Raw genomic sequence first — 23,854 nt, 5'->3', positions numbered from 1 at the left:
TAGAAGAGTTCAAAAGCCAAAAACAAGGTTGAAATCATCTCTTCAATCTCTTTGTTCGAGTCTGTGGCTGTAACCAGAGTGGAAGGTACAATCGTTTGAAATGTTACATGAAAACTGAGTGAAAAAGCCACGGTGAATACTTTCGATTAAGTTTACTGCCATCCTCGCCATCCAATTTCAGCCCAGTGTTTCAGGAACACCAGTCAAATCTGTGCCCGTAGATCGAGGGACATTCCTCATGAACACAACGTGAAAGAAAATAAAGCGCTCACTCTTTGAGTTAATACATAGAAATCCAATACCTTTATTTTACATTCATACATCTATAACGTTGTACAATAATTTTAATGCAGTTAAAAAAAAAAAAAAAATCCAATCCGAAAACAAGTCCTGAAGATTTACAATGATGAGTCTGCACGTTCAAAGGTTGGTGACGAGCATTTAAAAATATACACTCACACGCTCACACACAAACAGGGATCTAGGACAAGTGGCGTCCTTGAGTTGTACCTTAACAGAGCTGGGCTGAATGGAGAGGAATTCAGTCACCATAGAGAAAGGCACATTGAATACACAGTGTATCTACAAAAACAAAAAACCTCGACATTTACACGACTTTTACCGTAGGATCTAGAACAATGAGCAAAACTGTAAACCTTCACTTATGAAAAACAAATCAACCAACAGAAGTCACACCTATACGAATACATTTGAAGCAAAATGTTTTTCTTGGTCGTTACAAAGCAGTACCTTGAAATGCATTTCAACACTTAGATTGGCTCTGCCCGCAGAGAGCAATCCTACGGATATAATTACACAATATGTCACAATATTTATGCAGTTGCCCACTTCGTGCACGCCAGAACCCGACACCGGTTAGAGAGTACCTCATGCACATCCTCAGACAGCAGCAGACATCTGATATGTTTTACACCAAATCCAATTATTTATTTTTTAATTCCCCGCTCACGTGAATATGGCAACTTGACAACATGTACGTACATCTACATAAAAATCATGTATAGACAACTCTATACAGCCGCAAATCCCATTATCTTAAAATATATGTACCACCCGTCAAAATTTTCAATACTTTCAGAAAAGTAAGTTCTCTGATATAAAATACTGTTTTTTTCAAAAAAACTGATTGTTTACATTCCATCCTTCTCAACAAAATAAAGCTTTTTATATACGTACCTTCGAAGCTTAAAAACACTCCCCACATACATATATATATATTTATATCTATATAGAAACAATAAAGTGACTAAGACGCCATGTGGCTCTACGTTCACATGTAGTGGAAACCCGTTTAGAATGGCATACGCAGCCAATTTACATGTCTAATAAACACAGTGTGGCACTACAATTTTGGATGATTGTACAAGTTGGGGTTCATAAATGCCAAGGTCAAGATTGCCTCCTTTAAGCTGCTTCCTTCATCTGGCTCAGCATGCTTTCGTCAAGTCAGTGGGCATGTCTACTGTGGACATACGGTACTGGATCTTTGTGTTAGTGATGGCGCCGTGCTTCTGTCGAAGATGCAGCCGTAGCTGGCTCTTGTGGCGGAAGTGCAAGTTGCATTTTTCACACTGAAAAAGAAAGCGCAGCGGCGTTATTTTCACTCGCTTTGGTTGGACTCGACTCAGGAGGTTCCTAACTTTGAAGTATCATTCTTACATGGTAGGGCTTTTCGCCTGTGTGTATGCGGAGGTGGCTCTTCAGCGTCTGCAGGTGACGGAAGCGGGTTCCACAGATCTCGCATGGGTATGGCTTCTCGCCCGTGTGGATCAGCACATGAGCGCGCAGATGAGCAACCTTGAAGGAAAAAAAAAGAAAAAAAGTGGGAGTGAAACTTAAATTAAACTTTTCAGACATCGCATGTTTTATATCAGCACGTCTATGGGCACTCCTGTCGAGCTAAATATAATTACAGCTGCCCATAATTACAGCTCAGATTCGAGCATTAGCACGGTTAGCTGATAATACAATAGAGAGGGAACATTTTTTGTAAGACACTCTTGAGTTTAAAAAAATAAAATAAAATAATGTAAGGGCATAATTACCTGTACAAAACGAGCTCCACACGTCTCACATTTGTATGGCTTCTCTCCTGAGTGGATGCGAGTGTGAGTCTTGAGGTTAGCTGGTCTGTTGAACTGAGCACCACAGATATTACAGCGATACGGCTTCTCTCCTGAAAACAAGAAGCAGCCCTTTAGATTTCAGCAGCCCCTAAAGCCGATGAGTTAGATAAATGAGACTCGTGAATTGCTTTTACCTGTGTGGACAGTCTTGTGGCTGGCCAGGTTGCCCTTGTAGCGGAAAGCAGCCTGGCAGCGGTCGCACTTGTATGGCTTGTCGCTGTGTACTTGAAGCATGTGTTGTTTCAAAGCTTCGTCTTCAGCAAATTTGGAGTCGCATTCGTTACAGAAGAACGTGCCGTTTTCTGTTTAAGAGAAAAATCTGATGTTGACTTGTGCTCCGAAAGCGCTCAGATTCATTTTGGAGGTGAAAAGAAATCTCAAACTCACCACAGCTGGAGTCTGAATATTCTGAATGAAGCTCTGACATTTCCTCTGATAGACGGGACCTGGAGTGGTTGGGACAGACTTCCGAGTGCTGCGGGGACTGGGAGCCACAGGACGAGCATGTGAGGCGGTTCAGGTAGTGTGGAGGGTGGCCATCGCCATTCCTCAGAGACCCCTCAAGCGCACTGCAGACACAAAATCGAAAACTAATCCAGTCAGACATTTCAAATCAGATTCTTCCAACATAAATTTTATTACAAAAATAAAAATCCTACAACTATCCTGCCTGATATTTACAAACACTGAATTTCACTTCATGCCTGTTTTTTCTTATAATAAAAAGAAATTTTATGTGCTCATTAAGAATCTTAAAATCTGCCCAGTGTGTCATCACCTCAACTATACATTTCCTTGTTTTGTTTAAAGCATGCAGATGTGTACGTGTCAAACAAAAACCCACCTGTTAATGATGTTGTTGAGACGACTAGCCTGGGGTACTGGTAGATCCTCGCTGTTGCTCTTGCTCGTCGTTTGTGGGTCGAGGTTCTCCGAGTCGTTGGGGTGGAGGTAGGGTTGCAGGGCAAGGCGTTGAGGTGAGTGAAGCCCAGGATCCCTTAACCCCACCTTGTCCTCCTTGGCGCTCTGATTCAGCACAATGAACTTGTACTTCTTCCAGTTGCGAGCTTTGGGGTCCTGCGTGCCTTGTGGCGTTTGCGCTCCAGCAGCTTGGGAGAGGCTGGCGTTCTTGCTGCTGCTGGACTCTGTCGGGGAGTTGGGCTGGCAGTCTGATTTGAGGGGGCTCTGCGGGCTGCTCATGAGGCTCTTGCGTCCAGCGGAGATTCCCAGGGGATAGTGCTGATGGATGAGATCTTCCTCGGCCTGAGGAGCGTGCTCTTTGCCCAAGTCTTTCTGGTGCTCAAGGGACAACATGGGAAATGCACGCTTCCTTGTGCTGAAACCGACAGACTGGCTGACCCCCTCGTGGCTCTCTTTCCTCATCTCATCGTCTCTCACTACCTCCCTGGAAGCATAGGTGGTGGAGTGAATGATGCCGGAGGAGTTTGTGCCAATGGCTCTGCTGTAGTCTGCCCTGATGCCGCTGTCATGCGGAGGACAGTGCTTGTGGTGGATGCTGCTCTTTGAGAGGTCAGCAAAAGCATTTTTGGTATCGGCCAGCTTGCAGAGGGGGAAGGGGAATCCTGGCATGGGAAACTGCCCGTAGAGATGGTAGTTGCTGGGGGTGCTGACCCCGCTGAACATGTTTGAACCGTAGTGTCTCCCGTCCCTGAACGGAGCTACACGGCTGTGCAAACTGTCAACAACATCATGGGCTCTGTAAGCATGGACATCCTGAGGTAAAACCAAGGGACTGACCAGAAACTCGTCTCTAGGCAGCTTGACAGTCGGATCACTGTGAAGAGAACGAGGATGCCGTAAACATGGAGGTATTCATAACCATGGATTTATTCTTATCAGCAATTTAAAAAACACAAACAAAACAAAACTGGCTTCCACCCACCTAGATTTGATGAATCTGTGGCAGGTGTCTACAACGTGGTCCATCTGCAAGTAGATAGCTGTATTCATGATAGCCATGATCAGACTCTCCTTTAGTGTGAGACGGGAGGTGTACATAAACTCTAGCAGGATGGCAAAGCCCTCTGGGTCCACCTTTGGGTCCAGACTGATAGCGCTAAGGTTGCACTTGTGGGAGTCAGTGAAGATAGTGTAAAACAGCCCACTGCAGCAAACGAAAGGAGCAGACATGCAAAGATCAGTCGCTTGTTCAAAAGAAATAGAACGGCACAAACGCCGATTTTAGTTTCACACACCTGCAAGCCATGAGAACGGTCTTGTGTGCACGAAACTGCTGCCTGTTGACCAGGATAGTGACATCTGTGAGGATATCTCTACTGCGCAGCCGGTTCAGGTTGAGCAGAACATCACTTGCATGGCGCGTGAACTGTATGCAGCTGTCTGCTGCGCAAGCCATTTTGTCAAGTTCTGCAAAAAAAAGGGCAAAAGCATAAAGATTATTCTAATTTTTAAAAAAGAAAGCAAGTTTAAATAAAATATTCGTGTATTTGGCTGCCATGCCACAAAGAGTATGTGTGCTTCAAGTAGATGAACTTGGGCTCAAGCTACTGACGATCCTCCGAAGGCAGCACGCACATCACCAGAAGGCGGCGCCATTTATTAAGTAAACACTGTCTAGACATTTAAATTTCTTCTTTGGAGTCATTTCTCTCCCCCTCACTTTCTCTCTCTGAACCTCTGGTTAATAGCTCAATGCAACAAACTCCTTTGCACACGTGAGCATTTTAAGACCATCCAGACCTCCAGACGATATAAATGTGCACGGTTTAAATACACTCCACAGAAAGAGAAAAGTTCATGTTGGTCATTAAAACTTGTACATTTTTAAGACAAACACCTGCGCATTACGCATTAATGAGCTGTAAGATGGGCGTTGTGGTCTCAGAGTTGGGGCTCTCCTTCAGCGCATTCGCAGCTGTACAAATAAAAGCGAAATGACTAAGTTATTACTCTAAACTTTTTGTTGGCACACAAATAACCTCCAAATTTTAAATTCATCCGCAAGATGTCCTCACCATGGCACTTTTTTTAAACTCACACCGGTGCAGCTGGGAGGGTAACTTAAGTGAGAGTTTGACTTGTTTGCTGTGGTAAAACCGGTGAAGCCCCGCAGCGCTGCGCAGCGCATGTCTTTAAGCGCATTTCTGGGTCAATTACTGCACGAGAGCAAAAAACTAACATTTAATTAACTGAAGGAAGAACCGGCTTCACGAGACGGCAGGGGACTCATAACCGGATATTTACTTCAGTGTAACTAGACACGTCCGAAAATAGAACCAGAACAGAATGCACCTTAAAGTGACTGATGGCCAATCATGAAGTACTTTCTTCAGTACTTCCCCCCCTCCTCCTGTGAAACAGAAAACCTCCGAGGAGTATCACAGCTTTTAAACTTCATTTCAGTGATAGGACGCGTTTGTATTTATTTTTAAATCTAAAAATATCTATAGTTTTATTTTCATTTCTCGGGTCTCTCGTCTCAGACTGCGCGTAAATTACTGCACAACCGAAACTGCGCACGTCTGGGTGAAAAGCTCTCAACTCGGCGTAGTTTGGTTATCATGCAGCGAGCTGTCACAGTGGAAACATGAGAGACAACTTGTAGCCTCTGCCGCGGAAAAAAACCACACACACACACACACACTCAATCGCTCTCTCTCTCACACTCACACACACACCTTCCAACTCTAATATTTCCGCTCCAGTGTTACGGTAACAGCGGGGCTCGCTGTGCGCAGCTCTTTGCGCTCCATTAGAGCAAATTACGGAGGAAAAAAGAAAAACGCTGAGAACCTGCGGCTGCCACGCTGCCAGCAAAGTTCGTGTGAAAGCGCAGCGAGCCCACTCAAAGTGAATCACCGGGCAAGAGCGATCGCAACCGCCCGGACACCTGATTTCACGCGATCTCCGGGCGGCACACGCTCATCCAGCCCCGCCGTAGCTACAGCCTCCTGATAGGACGGGCTGTCAGCGCGAGCGTCGCGAGCCGGAGCTCAGCGGCGGCCGCCGCTCTCAGCCCCGCCGCCTCACTGCGAGCGCGCGACCGGGCTGAGAGCAGCAGCCGCTCGCGCTGTCACAGCCCGTCAAACAGCCCAACAAGCACACAAAGCACCGGCATACATGTCGAAAACAGCAGCAACAAATAACACATAACAACTTCGCGCCAAATTAAAGCAGAAAAAAATAATATGGAATTTAAAAAATCACCTGGTAGCGCTTTCCTAGAAACTTCTTGCATCACCACTTCTAAGAACCCCAGTTCTAAGAATCAGACGAGCACAATTCTCGGAATTTGAGCCCCGGACCGTACCACTCTCCCGGGGCAGGGGAGAGGGACCTCCCGAACTGCGAGTTAAAACAACCCGTTTCCAGAGCAGATATCCCTCCGATTTTCACGCAAGGCGGCTCTAACGGCGAGAAAACTTAAAAGCAGCGTTTAAATAAGCACAAAAATGTGTATAATTTTTTAAAAATTTGAACATTTAGCAGCCACATCCCCCGCCTTTTGGTTCGATCCGCAGTCACAGGACGTCGAGCAGGCGACGTCACCAGTTCCTTAAACCCGGCCCCCGAAATTCTCAGAACTAATTTATATTCCATGACTTAAGCAGCGCATCGTTTGGCTGCCCGTCGTCGCATTTAACACAGAGACCGTACATGTACAGCACACAGACAGCCCTCTTAATTAGGCCCATGCGGACAGGCTCGCTCCTCTCTATGTCCACGGTTCTTTTTTCTTTGTGGTTTCCTGCAGGTTTGCTGTGACCACATAGACGGAGAATACATCGAGTCACCACCGGGGTTTGTTGCAAAAGGAAAGCTTCGATAGATTTATTATTCACAAGTACTGTAGGCAGCCTGTTGAGCAGTGTGGATGCCACTTGTTTTGTTTTTGGGGTGGTTTTTTTCTGTCAGTTAATCAGATTTTTCACTAGGTAGGTTGAGAGTTTTTCTTGTGATATTCTCATGCGCGCATAGCGGTTTCTTGCACTGCCTCTGCCTTTTGGTTTTTGCTTTAAAAGCAGGTGAATCTGAGCGGATTGTCGCTAAAACAGCTGCTAGTAATTGAGAGCTTCGGTAAATGAACTTTGAGATTGTGTAGGAAACTTGCAGAAAGCATGAGGTGAGCTGAGGAAGAAGACTGCACAGGAGTGAATGCATTTATATTTTTAATAACGTTTTTTAAATTATGCGAGGAGGTGAGATGTCAGGCTCATAGGTGGTGTGTTTTTGGCGCTATTATAATGTTATAGACGGGGAACTTGTACTCTGTTTCATGCTGCATGTACTTGTCCTGTTTTTCTGATTGGATTACTGGGATTAATTGGGAAGGGGAGGATGCCTGTCAGGTGATGTGCACACTTTAAATGCAAAGTGAAAGATTCCTGGAAAATTAATTAAATGCATTGCTGTGATTTTCTTCCCCCCACTCTACTTTTTTTTTTTTTAATTTAAGGCATGTGTACTCCCTGTTGCATCATTTCACAGAGTTGGGCAAGAATAAACTCCTCAGCCTACTGGAAGTGTGTTTTACTTGGTGCTTTCCTCTCTGAAACCAGCAGCAGCACTTGGGCGTCTGCGTGAAACTAGAACCAAGTGTGTAGATTTGTTACATCCCTACATCGAGGGTAGAAGTGGTGTGAATTTATGCGCTTATTACTCGCTAATAGTTGGCTTCTGTGTCTCGTTTAGGGGATGCCAATAACTGAAAAGTACTATTCATTTCATGAGTTTGTGGGCTTGCATTTACTGTCAGTGACTCACCCTGGAAACTTTGCTTGTGGTGATTCCAAACCACGGATTCCCCATCTTTTCTCATCCCGTTCACTCCTTGGCACAGAAGGAGCATTTGCTGAGCTGGAGAATATAACACAAAATAACAGTAATTATTGGAAATATTAGGTCGAATGAATAACAGACTTATGTCTCCTCGAAAGAAGAGACACAAGTCTCCAAGTAATTCACATTTGTGGTTTCTCTTGTGTTTTATGAGATATATAGTGGGTAGCACTGATTAAATATTCAAATAATGCATCTGATCTGCATTTGCTGTAAATATTAAAGGGCAAAGAGTGACTGAAGATCCATTTTAGTGGAACATACAGCTGTGTTATGTGGATTTGTATTTAATTTATAAAGCCTTGTAGTCTATCTTTTACATTTTTGTAATTTAATGCATTTGTATAAAACTCAGAGTTATTTTACATGTTTTTTCTAACTGTCCACAGGTCAAATTTTTCTGAGAGAAAATAGTTTTAAAATATCTGACACCACAGATTGCTTTTTCACAGCCCTTTACCTCTGAATTCAGCGAACAACAAACTGCGTTTCCTTTTCTTTTCCTTCTTTCTTTGTTTTTTTATTAACCCTTTGCATGGCGACACACTCTGTAACCATCATTTCCCCGTGGATTGCCCGAGCATCCACCCATCTGGATCCGGCATCCCACTAAAAACACTCCAGGTGTTCACAAACCATTGGGGAAAGGGGGGGGGGGAAAGTCTCCAAAATAATTAAGACGCGCGCTTTTACAGCAATCTCCGATTCAGCATTGCCAAATAAAGACTATGTTGAGCTCCAAACAAAGAGCAGCGTCAACTTTATTTCAATCCACTTGGGGGATGTTTAAGGCGCTCCAGCACAGTTATGCATAATGCACGGCCATAAACCATCCAGGAGTTCGGAGAGAGATGTGTAATTTACCAAGGCCCCATGCTGTGCCCGGCTATAGAAGGAAGAGATAATTACTGCAAATCCTTGGCAAACTTTTACTCAACCAGTTCCTAGCAAAAATAAATGACCCACTTACAGAGGACAGAGAGACAGTGCTGAGTGGCTGATCAATATGCCCCCGTCTGAACTGATAGAGAGTGTATTATCGCGTTATGAACAGTTTATCGGTTAATCCTTGATCTTCTTTCAGGCTGTACAATTAAACAAGCGTTCGTGACGTCTGGGTCTCGGCTCCTTTGTCTGAGCACCACGCCGTTCAGAGACAATATAAACAGGCTGTGACAGTGATTCAAGTCTGACCGACCGGTAACAGCTGCACATTTTAAAAAAAAAATCTTGTACACTTCTGACACAATGTGAAACGTCTCTAAGCCGTATCATTGCCTATACTTGGAGCATGATAGGTCATTGAATAGAAATGCCCACTGACAAAAGCCTGAGGCCCGGAGGTTGCCTCACTTTTTTTTTCATAAACTGCACACTTTTGTCTCGTTTCACAGCAAATTTCTGCCAACTTCAGTGTTCATTGTCAGCAAAGATGTGAGTGTGGAGTTTTGTTCTGAGAGGCATGATGCAACCGCACTGTAACACCAAACAGATAATGCTGTTAGCTACAGAGGTCTTTTTAGTTCCTTTCTTTAAAAGAATTTCTTTTTATATTGTTGAGTTTCACTTTTTTAACTCCATGCATCCCAGAAGCATTTTTTTTTCTTTCTGCATTTGTCCACAACTAAGTTTCTCTTTGTAAAACACAATCACTACTGCAGGTCTGAATTGTGGCACGACTGCAGCGTGGCAGTAAAAAGGGTTTGTTTTCCACATCTTATTGTATGCATTTGTACGTTTTCCTTGATCCTCCGTTTGATGAGGTGATCGTAAACACACCGTACTGCATGCATGATTTACAGCAACATGAGGTGTAATAAATAAATTCACTTCAGAAGACTTCCTGTGCAGGTAACGATGAGCTCACGTTGCTCAGAATCTTGCCTTTTGCTTTTTTAATTAACAGACGAGTCATATTGTGACGTGAAATCATGTCTGTTTGCAACAATACTGCCGCGTGTGTCTGCACTCACACGCTTGAGTTTGAACGTTGCTTTTTGGTGCCCCTTGACAAGGTTAAACGCACGTGCGCGCGCACACACACACACACACACACACAGGAAGATTACCAGCAGCTCAGAATCACAGAGATAAAGAGCTTGCAGACGTTCACATTTATCTAAAAGGAGAACAATTATTATATGTTCATGACAAAAAGCGATCATGAGCATTTTTGCAAATGCATTTTATTCAAAGGGTGCTTCCTAAATAGTCATCAGTGTACTTTTTACACTGTTCAACAGAGGTCCTGAAAAGCTTTGAGAAAGATTTTTTTTGTCGTGTTATTTCCAAAACAAAAATATCATTCCACTTGCAAGAAAAGTAAGTTTTGGAGCAAGTTTCTTCAGTGCGCCTATGTGGATAACCTTGAGTTCACTAAGCAAGCTACATGCTAAGGTTATAGTCAGAGCAGAGGCGTGATGGTAGGCCAGAATTCCAATTTAGTCATATCAAAGCATGTAGATTCAGGACTTTCTCAAGGCCAGCCGAGAGGAGCCAGGAATGCAGTCTGCAGAGTCGAACTTGTTGGAATTTTCCACACATACCGAAAACAGTCTCCTGCCAGTGTGCCATCTGCTGGTTGATGGGTCAGTTTCTTCCACGGAACATGAGAATAAATAGTGGAAGCATGCGGCAATCTCTACCATCTTCACTTATCTTCACAATCTGAGGGCTTGCATTTTTTTTCACACGCCCAGGGCTGCAAAGCGTTCGAGTTCCATGTGCACATGAGGAGTTGTTAAATTTGGAAACAACTTTTGCAGACATTACATTTCAAAGCCTTGTTATGCATCTCCATGTGGATTCAGTTTTGTATTTTAATAGAGGTATCCGCATTCTGACAGGCAGCTTTAGCACAAGGATTCAAATGGTAAACAAGTGGGTCTTATTTCTTTGCACCACCCTCCGTAATGATCCAATAAGAACCATCTCTCTGAATCGACCCCCCTTTCCTGCTCTACTGTCACAACACCTATTAGTTAGCATCAAGCTGTAGATCTTGGTATGCTGGAAGTGCACTGGAAATTTTTCAAGGCTCCTTTCTCGTATCGCAGCATTTTTGTTTTGTCTGTGTGTTCTGGCATGTGCACTGGATTTATAACCACTGTACTCCCAAACAGATAGATAAAAAAGATCAGCTTTTTGAATGCAAACTGACCTAAACACTGACAAAATGAACAGAAGATCTTCCTGTTAAATACTGACACAACATTTGGCTGCTTCTAAGATGTTATCTACTCCATTTTAGGCTTTCTGTTATTTTAATGTTCCCACTATAACCTCAATAAGCAGCTTCTTACTAGAAAAAAAACTATTTGCTGTGCCATGCAATATTGTCAGGTTTTGATCACATTATACTATTATTTTAATGGGCCTGTTATATTTTCAATTGAGTCTTACTGTAAGAAAATTACAGCTATTTGCTCCCTAGAATATGAGTCCTGTGGTATCATAATATGTCATTTCTATATTTCTATTATTATCTCAAAAAACGTTTTCTTTCAATAAAACAACGACAGTAATTTGCTGTGTAAAAATGCGAGCTTTAAAGTGCTGCTAGTTGTTGAGTTGCTGTTAAACTCATTTCAATGTTCCAATAAAATTGCTGTAATTTCTTACTGTAAAGTCATGGTTATTTATTATGTACAGTATAATAACATCAGTTGTTTGGTTGTCATTATACAATTATTTTAATGCTTATTTAAGGTATGGTAATTTGCTGTATATAACAGAAGCGTTACAGTGTAGTAGTGTTAGTTATTTGGTTGTTTTTCTTTTGTTCCTGTTCTGATCTTAATAAACTGTTTTTATTTGAACACCTTTTTGGTAATCTGCTGTATAGAATATAAGTTTTACAGTTAGTCGAGCTCATGCGAGTCTCATCAGAGAAGAAATGCTGAATTGTAACATAAAAATCTGCACATGCACATAGGTTAATGTTTTCCCCTCAAAGGCATCAAAATGCACAGAATTCCACTGTTTTACATCAATTTAGTTAATTCCACATTAAAATTTAATGTTGCATGAAAGAAAAGTAACTTAAGTTTATCTGATTGGGATGCGGTGGGTAGGGAAGCACTGCTGTGCTGCGTCTCTGGAAAACACCTGCTTCTGCAGTTCAGCATATTAATTTCACACTGTGATTGGACATAATTGAGACATTGTTCAGCTCTTTGGTGACACAGTGAGAAAACACAAACACGCTGTCTCAGCTAATGGCAACCAGTGATTTTAGTGTCTCGTGTTAAAAGCGATGCACTGTAAACAGACCTTTGTAAAAATGCCGAGCGCACAGGTTCAGAACGATTAATTCCAACCATGCTGTTCTCACTGTTTAGGCAACAGAGGTAATATTTGGAGTGTATTTCCACTGTGCTGATGGAATCTTCCCCTGTCAACAGGTTTGCGGGGATGTAAACGGTCCGGGCTCAAAGCTGCTAAACCAGTTTGAATTCTTGTGAATGTTCTGAATGTTCACTCCCACTGCACAGCGACGCTAAAGCGTTTGTCAAGTAAAAGTAAAACTGAAGGGGAACACTCAGTGGGAGCACTGCTGCAAACATGAGTTTGTAGAAATTCACTCCACACAGATGCAGTCGCAGCAGTGTGTTTTGTTAGCGGGGACTGAGCTCTCACGTCGCCCCCCACTCCTCCCCCATTTAACTGTTGCAGCTCTGCCTTTGCTGGTTTTTCCTCTCTCTTGCCCTCACACTCCATCATGCTGCGGCCCAATTTTGATTTCCACCATATCAAATTCTCACATGTTGCACTGCTTCCACTGCCAGGTCAAAGTAGCCGCCTGTATCCAGTGCCAACTGCTGATACTGGTCTACAGGACTGGCTAAACAGGAATTACACACACCTAGCTCTAGGCCACAGTTCAACAAGAGCTACGTACAAAGCAGCAACAGTGCACTCAACGCATCCAGCACTTCAGCTCCTTGTCTCTGCTGCTTCTGTGCTAGAAAACTCCTAAAATATGAATGCAGTCCTGGGTAAAATTCTTGTTAGACTAATATACATTTTTAACTACCTCAAATCCAGATATGGGAAGTCACTGCGGTTCCAAATATAAAACGCCTTTCATTATAAACACAGGAGCTTTGACATTAGCCTTCATGTTTTGGTCGAGAGTCCACATCCGCATTCATTGTTGCCAGCCTGTATTTGTATACAGTTATATTTTTATATCAGCTTTTATGTGCTATCCTCCAGTCGAAGCAGTAAATGGATTTAAATCCAATGTGGAAACGTGGGATGAAAGCAATCCCACCAAGCCCCAGAAATCAGAAAACTCTGGGTGCTGACGTGGATTCAAGTGGAAGATAATTCCAGCATTTAATGTAAATAAAATATCAAGGAAAGTATCATGCATAATTTATTAATGCACATTTACATTTCAAATGTTAATATGCAGACAAAGAAAGTGCCATGACTCTTTTTTTCCAGGCAAAGCTTAAAAAAGTATGTGCAAGTTTTCTCAAAATGTGTTTCATTTTCTCACAACACTGACTGCCTCATCAGCACCCACACCCAGTTAATATATAAAACTAGACAGCTCTTTGTTCTGAATGATTAAAAAAGAAAAAAAAAAAGAAAAACTCCCACAGATTATTTTTGCTGGGAAAAAAAAATCTGCTCCTATAAGCGTCACACCTCATTAACCATTTGATCGAGTTCAAAATAAAGGCTCTCTTTTTTTGGCAGTGAATGCATTTTTGATTCAAAGTTAGTAACACTAACATATACTGCATCCCTTTGTGCCTTCATTAAAAGCATCTCCACAGCCCAGGAAATGCCAGGTGGAAGTTCATATTGTGACAGATCCTGCGCTCGACACATTCTTATAATTGTTATCTGCTCTACATCACACACACAGCTACCTTTGATATCTGCTGCACTCTCAGAGATGCTGTGCTCTGCATGCACGGGACCACAAACAGTTCTTAGTACACATCACCACATAACAGAAAATTACATTTTCCAACCAAAGTGTGGATTGCACCGAGCACTAACGTTCTTTTAACTGTAAAACAAAACATTACACCCAAGAGTTTAGCTTTTGCAGAACATAGATTTATCTAAACCACTCACCTTTGTTTTGTTCTGTGTCCTTTGTGCACTCACGAGAAGATTTTTGGAGTCTACACTTGGCATGAAAATCAAAAGTGAATCAAAAAGGTCCCTGAAATTGTTCATATCGCATCTTTGCTTGCGCTAAATGTCTATTTTACATGTTTTTACATATTGCAGATAAAAGCTGTGAGGGCATTATTTATTGGAGTCGGTACTTCCATTTGCTTATCAGATGTCAGTTGTTTTATCATGACCTGCACTCACTGTATGTCCTTTTTTGTTACTTTGCATGGTTGTTCATATTGTGGCTGCGCAGACAATTCAGCAGTATATTGATTTGATCTCAGAGATTAACTGACTGACATGAAAGATATATGGAAATTTATCAATACAGGTGTTAGCAAACAGTTTCTGGCCTTCCTGTCAAAGTGTTTGGCTGTCTGCCATCCTGCTGAGGTATGATGTTCTTACTTTGACTTATGAATGATGAATAAAAGGGAAATAGTTTCAATCAGGTTAGCTCGTCCTACCTCAGAAGCCAAATTAAATACAATTAGAAGATCCAACAAAGGAATTTAGTTTATAATGATAACTTAGCAAAATGCTAAAATGCTATTTCATATGCTTGTAATGTTATTTCTTAACCTGTTGGAATATCTTTGTCTCTTGTACGATGGACAAAAGTAAATTAGCATTCAACAGATTCAGAAATTTCAAATACATTTCAATTAATTAAAAGTTTGCTGATAATTTCTTCCCTTTTCAGCAAAGCTACAATCGTCATTCATTAACCAGCAGCAGCACACAGTTTTTTCTATTTTTTACTCACCTTTTTTCTGCTGGAAGGAGTGAGGCATGATGGGATGTGTAGTGGGAATCAGGTGGCAGTGCTGATTTTTGAACTGCACGCTCAGTTAAGGAACCGGAAGCGCCTCTGCTGTAGCTTGAAGAATTGTTTTCACCAGAGTTTTATTTGTCTGGCAAGTAGCTGGATGATCCGGGATGCTGAGGCAGACCGGTACCAAAGCCTCGCTCCTGAGTCGCAAGCAGCCAAAGCTTGAAGGGATGAAGCTGGAAAAGGGCACCGAAGCGGTGAGTTGTCGGTGATGGAGAAGCTCTGGCGAAGCCTCGTGTCTGTCGTTGTGGAGCAGGATGGGAACGCTTCTGGAAAGGCAGGCACGGCAGTGGGGCTGAAGTGAGTCAAATCCACTGAGCACGCTTCACGTTAGTGAAATGGTCCACAGGGCATCTCTGTGGCTCTCTGAGCTGATAGGCCGCCTGCACTCTAGCGTTCATTGATTGTAGCACTCACAGTCGCTCCACTTTTCCACGAATGCTAAAACCGTGGGGCAGGCTCAGTTTTGAAAAAAAAAAAAAGAGAGAGAGAGATTAACAGCCTGTAAAATAATCCCAGTTTTCTATATATATTTCATTTGAATGAAGAGTCTTAAATCCCATTAAGCCATAGCAGCACAAACCATAGACTAGCAGTGCCTTTAACATGGAGGAACTCGGGCCATCTGCCAGATCAGTTTTTCATATAGGGCAATGACACATTGTTTTATAAACAGAGCTTTTATACAACAGACATTTCAGTGTCCCGAGCATTAATCTACCTAAGCTTATCTCAATCCATGGAACTAGATATTGCTCTTTATAACTTGTCTACTGGAGGGGGTGTTATTACATCACACCAGCTGTCACTCCAACACGGCACGCCCAACAGGAAGGTCAGCAATGTTTCAGCAGGAGACAAAATTAGGGAGCAACGCCCTGACAGGAGTAAGAAAAACCCTGATATTCATCCTAAACTGTTTTTTTGTTTGTTTGTTTGTTTTTTGTCATAAGGTACTAGCAACTAATGTATCTGCATCTCATTAAAATGTAATCATCTGATGGCAAAAGCACAACACAACTGGTGCTTGATGAGGTACTTGTGAGCACGAAATCCATACTGTTAAAAGCATTTTGCCAAATGCATGTGCATCAGTTCTAATCGTACTTGACACCTGATGTTGAACTCAGATTAAATGAATACACATGCTGTCTGTGCAGATAAGCTCACCTCACCGGGTAAGAACTCCCAAAGCTCTTACCATTACCAGCATTACATGCTGCACAGCTTTACTATGTCAGCTGCAGGCAGTGTGTTGGATAGAAATGCTATCATCTTTATGGAAAGGCGTCACGTGGCTACATCAGAATGTGCACTTCTATGAGCAGAAGAAACTAAATATCAGAGAAAAAGCAAAAGATATACTGTATTGGGCGTTTGACAGATCTATCCACGTTCAGTACGTTCATCGCAGCCACGGGATAATCCACTGGATGAGTGGACTAATATTCAGCCAATCCTGCTAAAGCCAAATTAGTCCAACACATTTCCATCATATTTCAGAATAAAGCAGCCCTAACAATCTGAGCTCTTGGGATACTGATGGCAAATGACCGGTGAGCCCTGCAGATCCCTGTGATCCAGGGATAAACTTCCCATGAAGAAGCCTAAGCCTCTTAAGTGATACACAAATGAAAGCCAACAACAGGTCACACCGACTCAGAGGAAAACTTTGATTACTGTACTGTCCTCTTCCTGTCACTGGCAGCCCCAGTGAGGCGGAGAGAACCTGGGCAGCATCGAAGGAACAAAACAATAAAACAACATCAAGACTAACTAAGGTCCAAGCGGTCACCCCCCCTCTTCTTCCACCCTGAGGCTTATAAGAGGATGGCTTCTGTTGAGCAGTGTATGAGTGACCTTAATCATAGGGGATATTTGGGTTTTATTTGGCAGCGATGTAACGCACGCGGTCATCACTGCGTTCGACTGGCAGGCATAAAAAATGAGAGGGGGGCAAGGTCGGTTTGCAAAGTGTAATCCATATCATCCCGTTACAGAGGCTGCACATGCCGGTCGCTCCGGGCCAAACAGCATCAAACACATTTTGATGCTGATAATGATGTCGGATTATGCTGTCATCTGATGTAATTTCGGCCTGCATCAAATTAACAAAAGAGGGATCAACCGAATTCTTTAAAAGAGGCCTTTTTAAGTTGTTGTTGCAACCTTCTAGATGCAAACTTGAATTCATTTCATGTTTATTTTTATCCAGGCAAACTTATACATAACATATTTCTAGCTTGGCCTTTCCCTTGGAAATATAAGATCATCCTCGCCCGCCACAGCATGCCTCGCAGTGATTCTTATCAAGACTTTATATGAAATATTTTGACCCTGCTCTGTCTGGAGAAAAAATTTACACCTGCTTTATTTTCCAAAAAAACCCCAATTTAATTAAAACCCTTAGTACTCCGAGAAGAGCAGCTTGAATTTGTAGATAATTACCAAGCCTATCTATCAAGTGTGTCACTGTCATATTAATCATTTTTAACACTTAAAGATCTGAAATGTCTGATCTCCCATAAACGGTCCCCAGCATTGCACCGGTGCAGTTTCCTGGAGCTGTTTCAGGATGTTTGTGTTTCAGATAACCTTTCTAAAGGGAGTCGACTGCAGGTAATTATCACGTAAGCGAAGGAAAATACCTGCTTGTCATTTTCTCTTACCTGCTATCACGTTTTTCACATCTGAAATCTAGCTCCACTAGCAAGCAGCCTTTGTTGTGCCGACATGGAGCTTCCATCGCATCCATGGCTGTCGCTATCAGCTGTAATAAAGGTCACAAGAGCCAAATATAGTGCTTTGCATTAGCTGGCATTTATGGAGTGAAGAGAAAATACAGTGAATGACCCACGCAACGTGTGACAGGTGATCTGAAGTGACAGTCTGGGATTGTCTTTCTTCATGTAAACACACTTAAAAACAGATGTAACCACACTGTGATCTTCAGTGTCAGGGATACAATTTGAGGGATTACCCCTCAATAGCCAAGACTGAGGTATAATTTGTTAGCAGAAACCGAGCCTCATCCCTCAGGAAACATATTAAAGTCATCTGGATAGCTGCTGTATTATTATTATTATTTTGGGCATTTTCAGTTCAAACTGAAAATCATAATAATAGTTTTAAAGCCAACAAGGAAAAGCTCCTTATGTCCTTCCACCTCAGCTACTCTGCAGTTGAATTGCAGCCCATAGGTAAAGTGTGGAACATCTATGATGTGGATCATTATTGTGGTTTGGGCGGGAAGAGGGTCATACCTGTGTGTTTTCTGAAGGAAATCCCTTTTTGATTTGTCAAAATCGCTAAAACTAAAAAGCGATTTTAGTTTTACAAATGACATTATGTACAAAAACATCACTCCACTCGTGTTGGTTTCACTTGCCAGGATGTAACCTGCATGACCTAAAAAGTGACCACAATAGTAAAAAGTAACATGGCCATATATCTTATTCCAGAAACAAACTTGAAGAAGACACAACTGTAATGTTTCCTTGTTACATTAGTATTATTCTAATTTGTGTAGTTTTTTTTTGAAGCTCAAAGTGACCATATTTTTTTTTAAAATAAGCTAGCGCTAACTAGCTAGCATCATTAGCAAGCTGCATTCCTGAACAGCTTGCAGGTGCATTGCACAGACACTGATGCTACAAACTAACAGACTGATGAAACAGTAGAATTTCACTCACCAAAACTGAAGCACAAATCTCTTACAGGGTCTGTGCCGCACAGCAGCCATATAATTTAGCACATAACTGAATAAAAATGCTTCACAAGGCTAAAAGACCAGAAGGCCAAATTTCAGGTTCATTGCTGTTTTTGTTTGGAATCAGAAAGCATAAAACGGACCTTATAAAGTCAAGCCTTTTATGCTAATTGCTATTGTTTAACTGAAATACTGTGCTGCTGATTAGTTTGAATACTTGGTTCATCCTTGTGTGATAGCCAGGCGTTACTGGGCAAGTGGGGGAACCCTTGGATCTGTTGTTGCTGCGCAGCAGGGGAAACTGAATTGCCACAAAATAATTTCTAAAATGTATTTTTTGCTGTGAACTGCAGTGGACCTATTTTCTTTGTGCACAGAAGAGCTGGGTTGCTGATGCTGCTGCACTAACGGTTTGCTGCTCTCTGTGGATTTAACCCGCTGCATTTTACAATATATGTACAGCTGTTACATGACCTATCATGGCTGCTGTCCAACCCCTACACTATAAATGTGGAATAAGACCAGTGATACTAAAGAGCATCATCAGATTAATTCAAACTGCTGCCCCTGACCTTGGTTACCATGGACATCACAGCTTAGCCTACTCATACTGCACTCTTTTAACTGTCCAGGACTCTCAAATGGCCAAAACGATTAACATTTAACTTATTATAAAATAAATTTCACAATCTAATTAACCAGGTAACACCAACACTTTATTATCTACATATTCATTACCTGATTTTATTTATTTATCAAATTCAAGCCAATCAGATGCCAACGCCAGCTCTTCCTGGCCATCTTAATCTTTTTAAACTTAACATTTTAAGTACTTAAAATTTTTTTTACATGTTTTTCAAACTGCCTCTAGAAAATTATGTCACGCTGTCAGTTTCTGTTTCTCACAAATTTTATTTTTTTGTCTTTTATCCTCCATGATTTTCTATCCTATCAGCTTTTCTATTCTTTTACTGTAGACAAACAGCGTATGAATGATTAATGAGACTGTTGCAGTGAGGAAAATGTGAAGCTTTGCAGGGTTTCTGAGTGAACACAATGAACAAACAGTGACGTGTTGTAAGAATACTTTGGTGTATTAAATCCAGCTTTGTCCTGCTTTTGAGGTAAGTGATTACGATCTTTAAGCAGGCCTGAATGTTAACTTCACCTATCCTATTGTTGTTTAGTTTGGATGTTCTGTTGTTTTTACACAATGCCCTCAGATTTTAGGAATCTCCCAGTTACATTCCTACATGTTTGGAGTTTCACAGCACAAAAACAACAGCATTGTTTGTGGGCCGAACATGCTGGATCATCGTTATTACATCTGAGACAATAAGGCATTCCAATCTTTGCAAACTGAGCAGCAAAACAAACCTCCAGCTGCTGAATTCAAAAACTTGGAGCTGCACAGGATGAGCGTATTGGGAGTTGTTTTTGGAACAAGCAGTCGTCTCACTCGTCCGGCCTGTGCGACTTTCTCCTCTGTTTGCTTTTCTTTTCTCTGTGTATTTAGATGTTCATTATACACACATGACACCTCTGCACCTGACAGCCTCCAAACATGCTGGCATGTTGGATGTTGTAACTTTATGGAAAAACAAAAGACTCATTCTTCCTCTTGCAAATTAAAAGCTGTTCATTGGCAAAAAGAAAAAAAAAAGTTTCTCTTGTTCAGTCAAGTGCACGATAATTTTGCTGGTACAGACTTTTTTGTGTGACACAACTGATTATTTGTGGTGGCAAGCACTTGTCATCACAGATGCAGAATTTCGATACTGTTCAACCTTGCTCCGGCCGTCGTCCTTCTGTGATCAAGCAAGAAACTTGCTTTAAAGCCAAATGCCCTCTATGTACAGAGCAAAAACAGATTAAACACCCCTGCAAATATATCTGATTTTTCTGCCAGAAACAGTCCCGACCACCACCTCCACTTCCTACACTTGTAAATATTTTACGGTTTGGCACGAGTCGCTGCAATAGAAAATCTTTTATATCAACAGTAAGATTGCTCCTTTGTGTGCATGCGCATGTTCGTTTATATCTTTGGTTTTTAAAAATCAGTTTTATAATTGTGTTTCACATTGTTACTGACACCATGCTGTAAAAAAAAAATAGGTTTTTGGTTGATAATATCAGCCAGGCATTGTGCTTAACTGCTCTGCTGTGGGTGAGACGCTTAATCGTTTTCACTGGGGTGGGGTGGGGGGGAGAAGCCATGTTAAATGGTAAAAATCTCAAAAAAGATGATTTCGGGATACGACGACAAAATCCGGCTGCTTTAAACGCATTTCAAAGGTGCAGCGTGAGGCTCACAAGTATGCATCATTTATGCTAAAACCTTTGCTGTAGGCAGAGATTTCTCTGTCTGCAATTTTAATACATATTTACATGCTAAAACATAAGAATTAGAATTCATTAGTGTAATCTGAGGTCTGGATCTAGATCGGGAGTTGTTTGATTAGTAGCTTTGGGACATTGTTTTTGTAGTGAGTGTGCCTGTCTCCTACTTTTGTTTTTCCTTATTTGGCATGACTCTGTAATATGGTTGTGCATGAGGACTAATCTCTGCTATCTGAGCTCTAATTAACAGAGCGTGCATAGTTCCCAGACACATTTGTTGTTTTTGTTTCCTTTCTCCAAAGATCTCAGTGCTGTTTTTGTGCACATGCACTCCCTGCCTTCTGATAATGACTGCAGTCGGGAACCAAATGACATTATGTACAAAAACATCACTCCACTCGTGTTGGTTTCACTTGCCAGGATGTAACCTGCATGACCTCATCGTCAGCCTCTAATTCCTGAAAACGGAGCCTTTATGAAACTAGGGGTGCAGTATTTAGATGACAGTTGGTTTCTTGTTTTCTTATTCAGCACGCAGGCACTAAATAGATCCTTTCACTCACACTTTTTTGAGGAAGTACACGTCGCCCGTGCAGCAGCTGCCTTCGGTATAATGTTTGAGTTTCACCTACTTCAGAGGAAGTGGTGTGGGGGAGAAGACGGTGTTACAACCAGCAGATAAAACAGGATATCCGATGCTGGAACAATTGAAACGCTAAAACTCGACACGAGATTGTTTTCCCTGTTTGTTGTAATTCTTGTCTCTAGTTAAAATGAGTAAAACAGGACCAAGTTGGATCAAAAACTCCAGTCTGATGTGTCTGCTGTGCTGGACTCTGCCTGTGAGCGCGTTTCTTCCCGTATGTTGTGGATAAAATTGAAGCCCATCATGTCTGTGACATGCGTAGCCCCAGTCCCTAAGTGCCAAACATCAAAGAACCCCTGATTTCCTCTAACCAAGCATGTTAATTGGGGTTTGATTGATAACTTGAGTTCACAGGCGATGGCAATGTGTCATCTAAACTGTTCCAGGGTGTCTTTGTGAAATCAGCTTTAAGAGTGGAAGAAGAATTACTGGCGGGCCCATTAAAAAATTGCCAGTGTACACACTTGCAAATAAGCTGTCACACATTACAAATGAGATTACCTTTTGCAGTTTCCCCTGGAAGTTTGAGATGAGTGGATGCACGGGTGAGACACTAAAATAGCTCAAATCGCTTGGTTTTTATCAGCGTGCTCGATCTGCAAGCGCTGTTTATGCTTTCTTCATGCACGCTGAAAAAAGTATACTCACAGCTTGGAGCACAATGTAATCAGTCGCAGTGAAGTAAGAATTATGGGTGGAAAGATAGAGCTCAGAGTGAATGATTCCATTTTGCATTTGGCTTCCACAAAGATTTCTTTTAAATGTTTTCATTACCCCTCCTCGTTGAAATGAATCACCCCATCAGACTTACTTTTAACAGAGATAAGACAAACTATCTGAACGCGCTGGCATGTGCAAACACGACAGATACGCAGCGTCAATATTATGCTCGACAACAGTGCGAAACAGCTCTGAGAACAGAGTCAGGTGAAAAGCAGTTATTGTATTTGCATGCAATCACGAGCATGCAAACTAATTGTCTAGTTTGCATGGCAGAGCTCACTGAGGTCAGACAAAGCTCACATGAAGCGAAGCCTTTGTTGGACGCCTGGTGGCGGCTGGCTCGTGTTGGACATCAGAGGCGGCGGCGGTTCATTTCAGTGAAGCTGAGGATAACGAGTGCTCGGCCATTATGAACTACACAATGCTGGAGTAATATTCAAATAATAGTATTTAATAGAATAGTTTAAAAAAAATGTGGCATGCCATTAGTGACAAAATATCAGTTGGAAGCCTTTTTCGTGGCAGAACGAGAGGACTGCTGCTAATTAAATAATTACATAGGCCCTTATGTGGATCATAACCAGCTTTAAAGATATTAGTTTTTTTAGCAAACCTTTTTTTTTTAACATTTGGCTGTTATGTACATGTTTTTATGAGTTTGGATAATAATGATGATGATGTCTCATCTCTTTTCATTTTCATATAACTCACTTATCTACATTACTTAACAATAAAAATTTTAGAAAAGGTAAATATAAAAAGGACATTATACAAGGATATTAGAAAGCTTAACAGGGTTTCTCAATGTCAATTCACAAACGCTGTACTGAAGTTGTGTGTTGAAAACCCAGCCTCCCGGGCCAGGTGTCACAGAGAAGCGTAAGTTTCATCAATTACTCAGAATATTATGACACGTAGATACTTCATCACTTGTCTGTCTTTGGATATCAGTACAAACATGCTAATTGAATGATTTAACATTGTAGGGCACCAACAGGGGAAATGCCATGTTATACGCATTTCACTGAGTCACAGTATTGTCAAAGACTTACTTACTTGTGGCATATTTAAATATATTTATAAAAACATGCAACTTTACTTTGCAGCATTAAAATTTTCCTTCTACTTGGACGCTCAAATCCAAAATCAGTATAAAGGTCAAAAGGTCAAATAAAGATAATATAATTAGTAGCCCAGTTTCATCCAACCTGATGAATAGTTTAGGATGAAGGGCCGCTTTGGTTATTTTAATTTCAGCATTGGCACGCTGGTTAGCACAGTAGCCTCATAGCAAGAAGGTCCTGAGTTCAGTTCCACCATCAGGCCGGGGTCTTTCTGTGTGGAGTTTGCATGTTTTCCCCGTGTTTGCGTGGGTTCTCTCCAGGAACTCTGGCTTCCTCCCACAGTCCAAAGACATGCAGTTAGTGGGGATAGGTTAATTGAAATCTCTAAATTGCCCATAGGTGTGAATGTGAGCGCAAATTATTGTCTAT

General features: G+C 41.7%; 1 protein-coding gene across 3 annotated transcripts; it reads right to left on the bottom strand.

The window, feature by feature from the left end:
• Positions 1-284: 284 nt before the first annotated feature.
• bcl6aa (BCL6A transcription repressor a) lies at positions 285-15,416 on the bottom strand. 3 transcript variants are annotated; one of them, XM_005727170.1, is made up of 10 exons: positions 14,875-15,416; positions 7,893-7,985; positions 4,364-4,535; positions 4,051-4,272; positions 2,992-3,942; positions 2,535-2,716; positions 2,282-2,449; positions 2,067-2,197; positions 1,681-1,818; positions 285-1,592 (listed from the first exon to the last, which is right to left on the bottom strand). In XM_005727170.1, exons 1-10 carry the CDS (start codon positions 14,900-14,902, stop codon positions 1,449-1,451), a joined length of 2,229 nt encoding a protein of 742 aa, XP_005727227.1. In that variant the 5' UTR covers positions 14,903-15,416; the 3' UTR covers positions 285-1,448. The 3 variants fall into 3 exon arrangements, with proteins under 3 accessions (XP_005727227.1, XP_005727229.1, XP_005727228.1); XM_005727172.1 differs by lacking the exon at positions 7,893-7,985; XM_005727171.2 differs by lacking the exons at positions 7,893-7,985; positions 14,875-15,416 and adding an exon at positions 6,336-6,418.
• Between the last annotated feature and the right edge of the window lie 8,438 nt (positions 15,417-23,854).

Source organism: Pundamilia nyererei, unplaced genomic scaffold (genome assembly GCF_000239375.1).
Source record: "Pundamilia nyererei isolate P.nyererei 1_Seehausen unplaced genomic scaffold, PunNye1.0 scaffold00023, whole genome shotgun sequence".
Classification (NCBI taxonomy): domain Eukaryota; kingdom Metazoa; phylum Chordata; class Actinopteri; order Cichliformes; family Cichlidae; genus Pundamilia; species Pundamilia nyererei.
The sequence above is the reverse complement of the archived record's forward strand: the minus strand, read 5'-3'. Positions and strand labels throughout refer to the sequence as shown.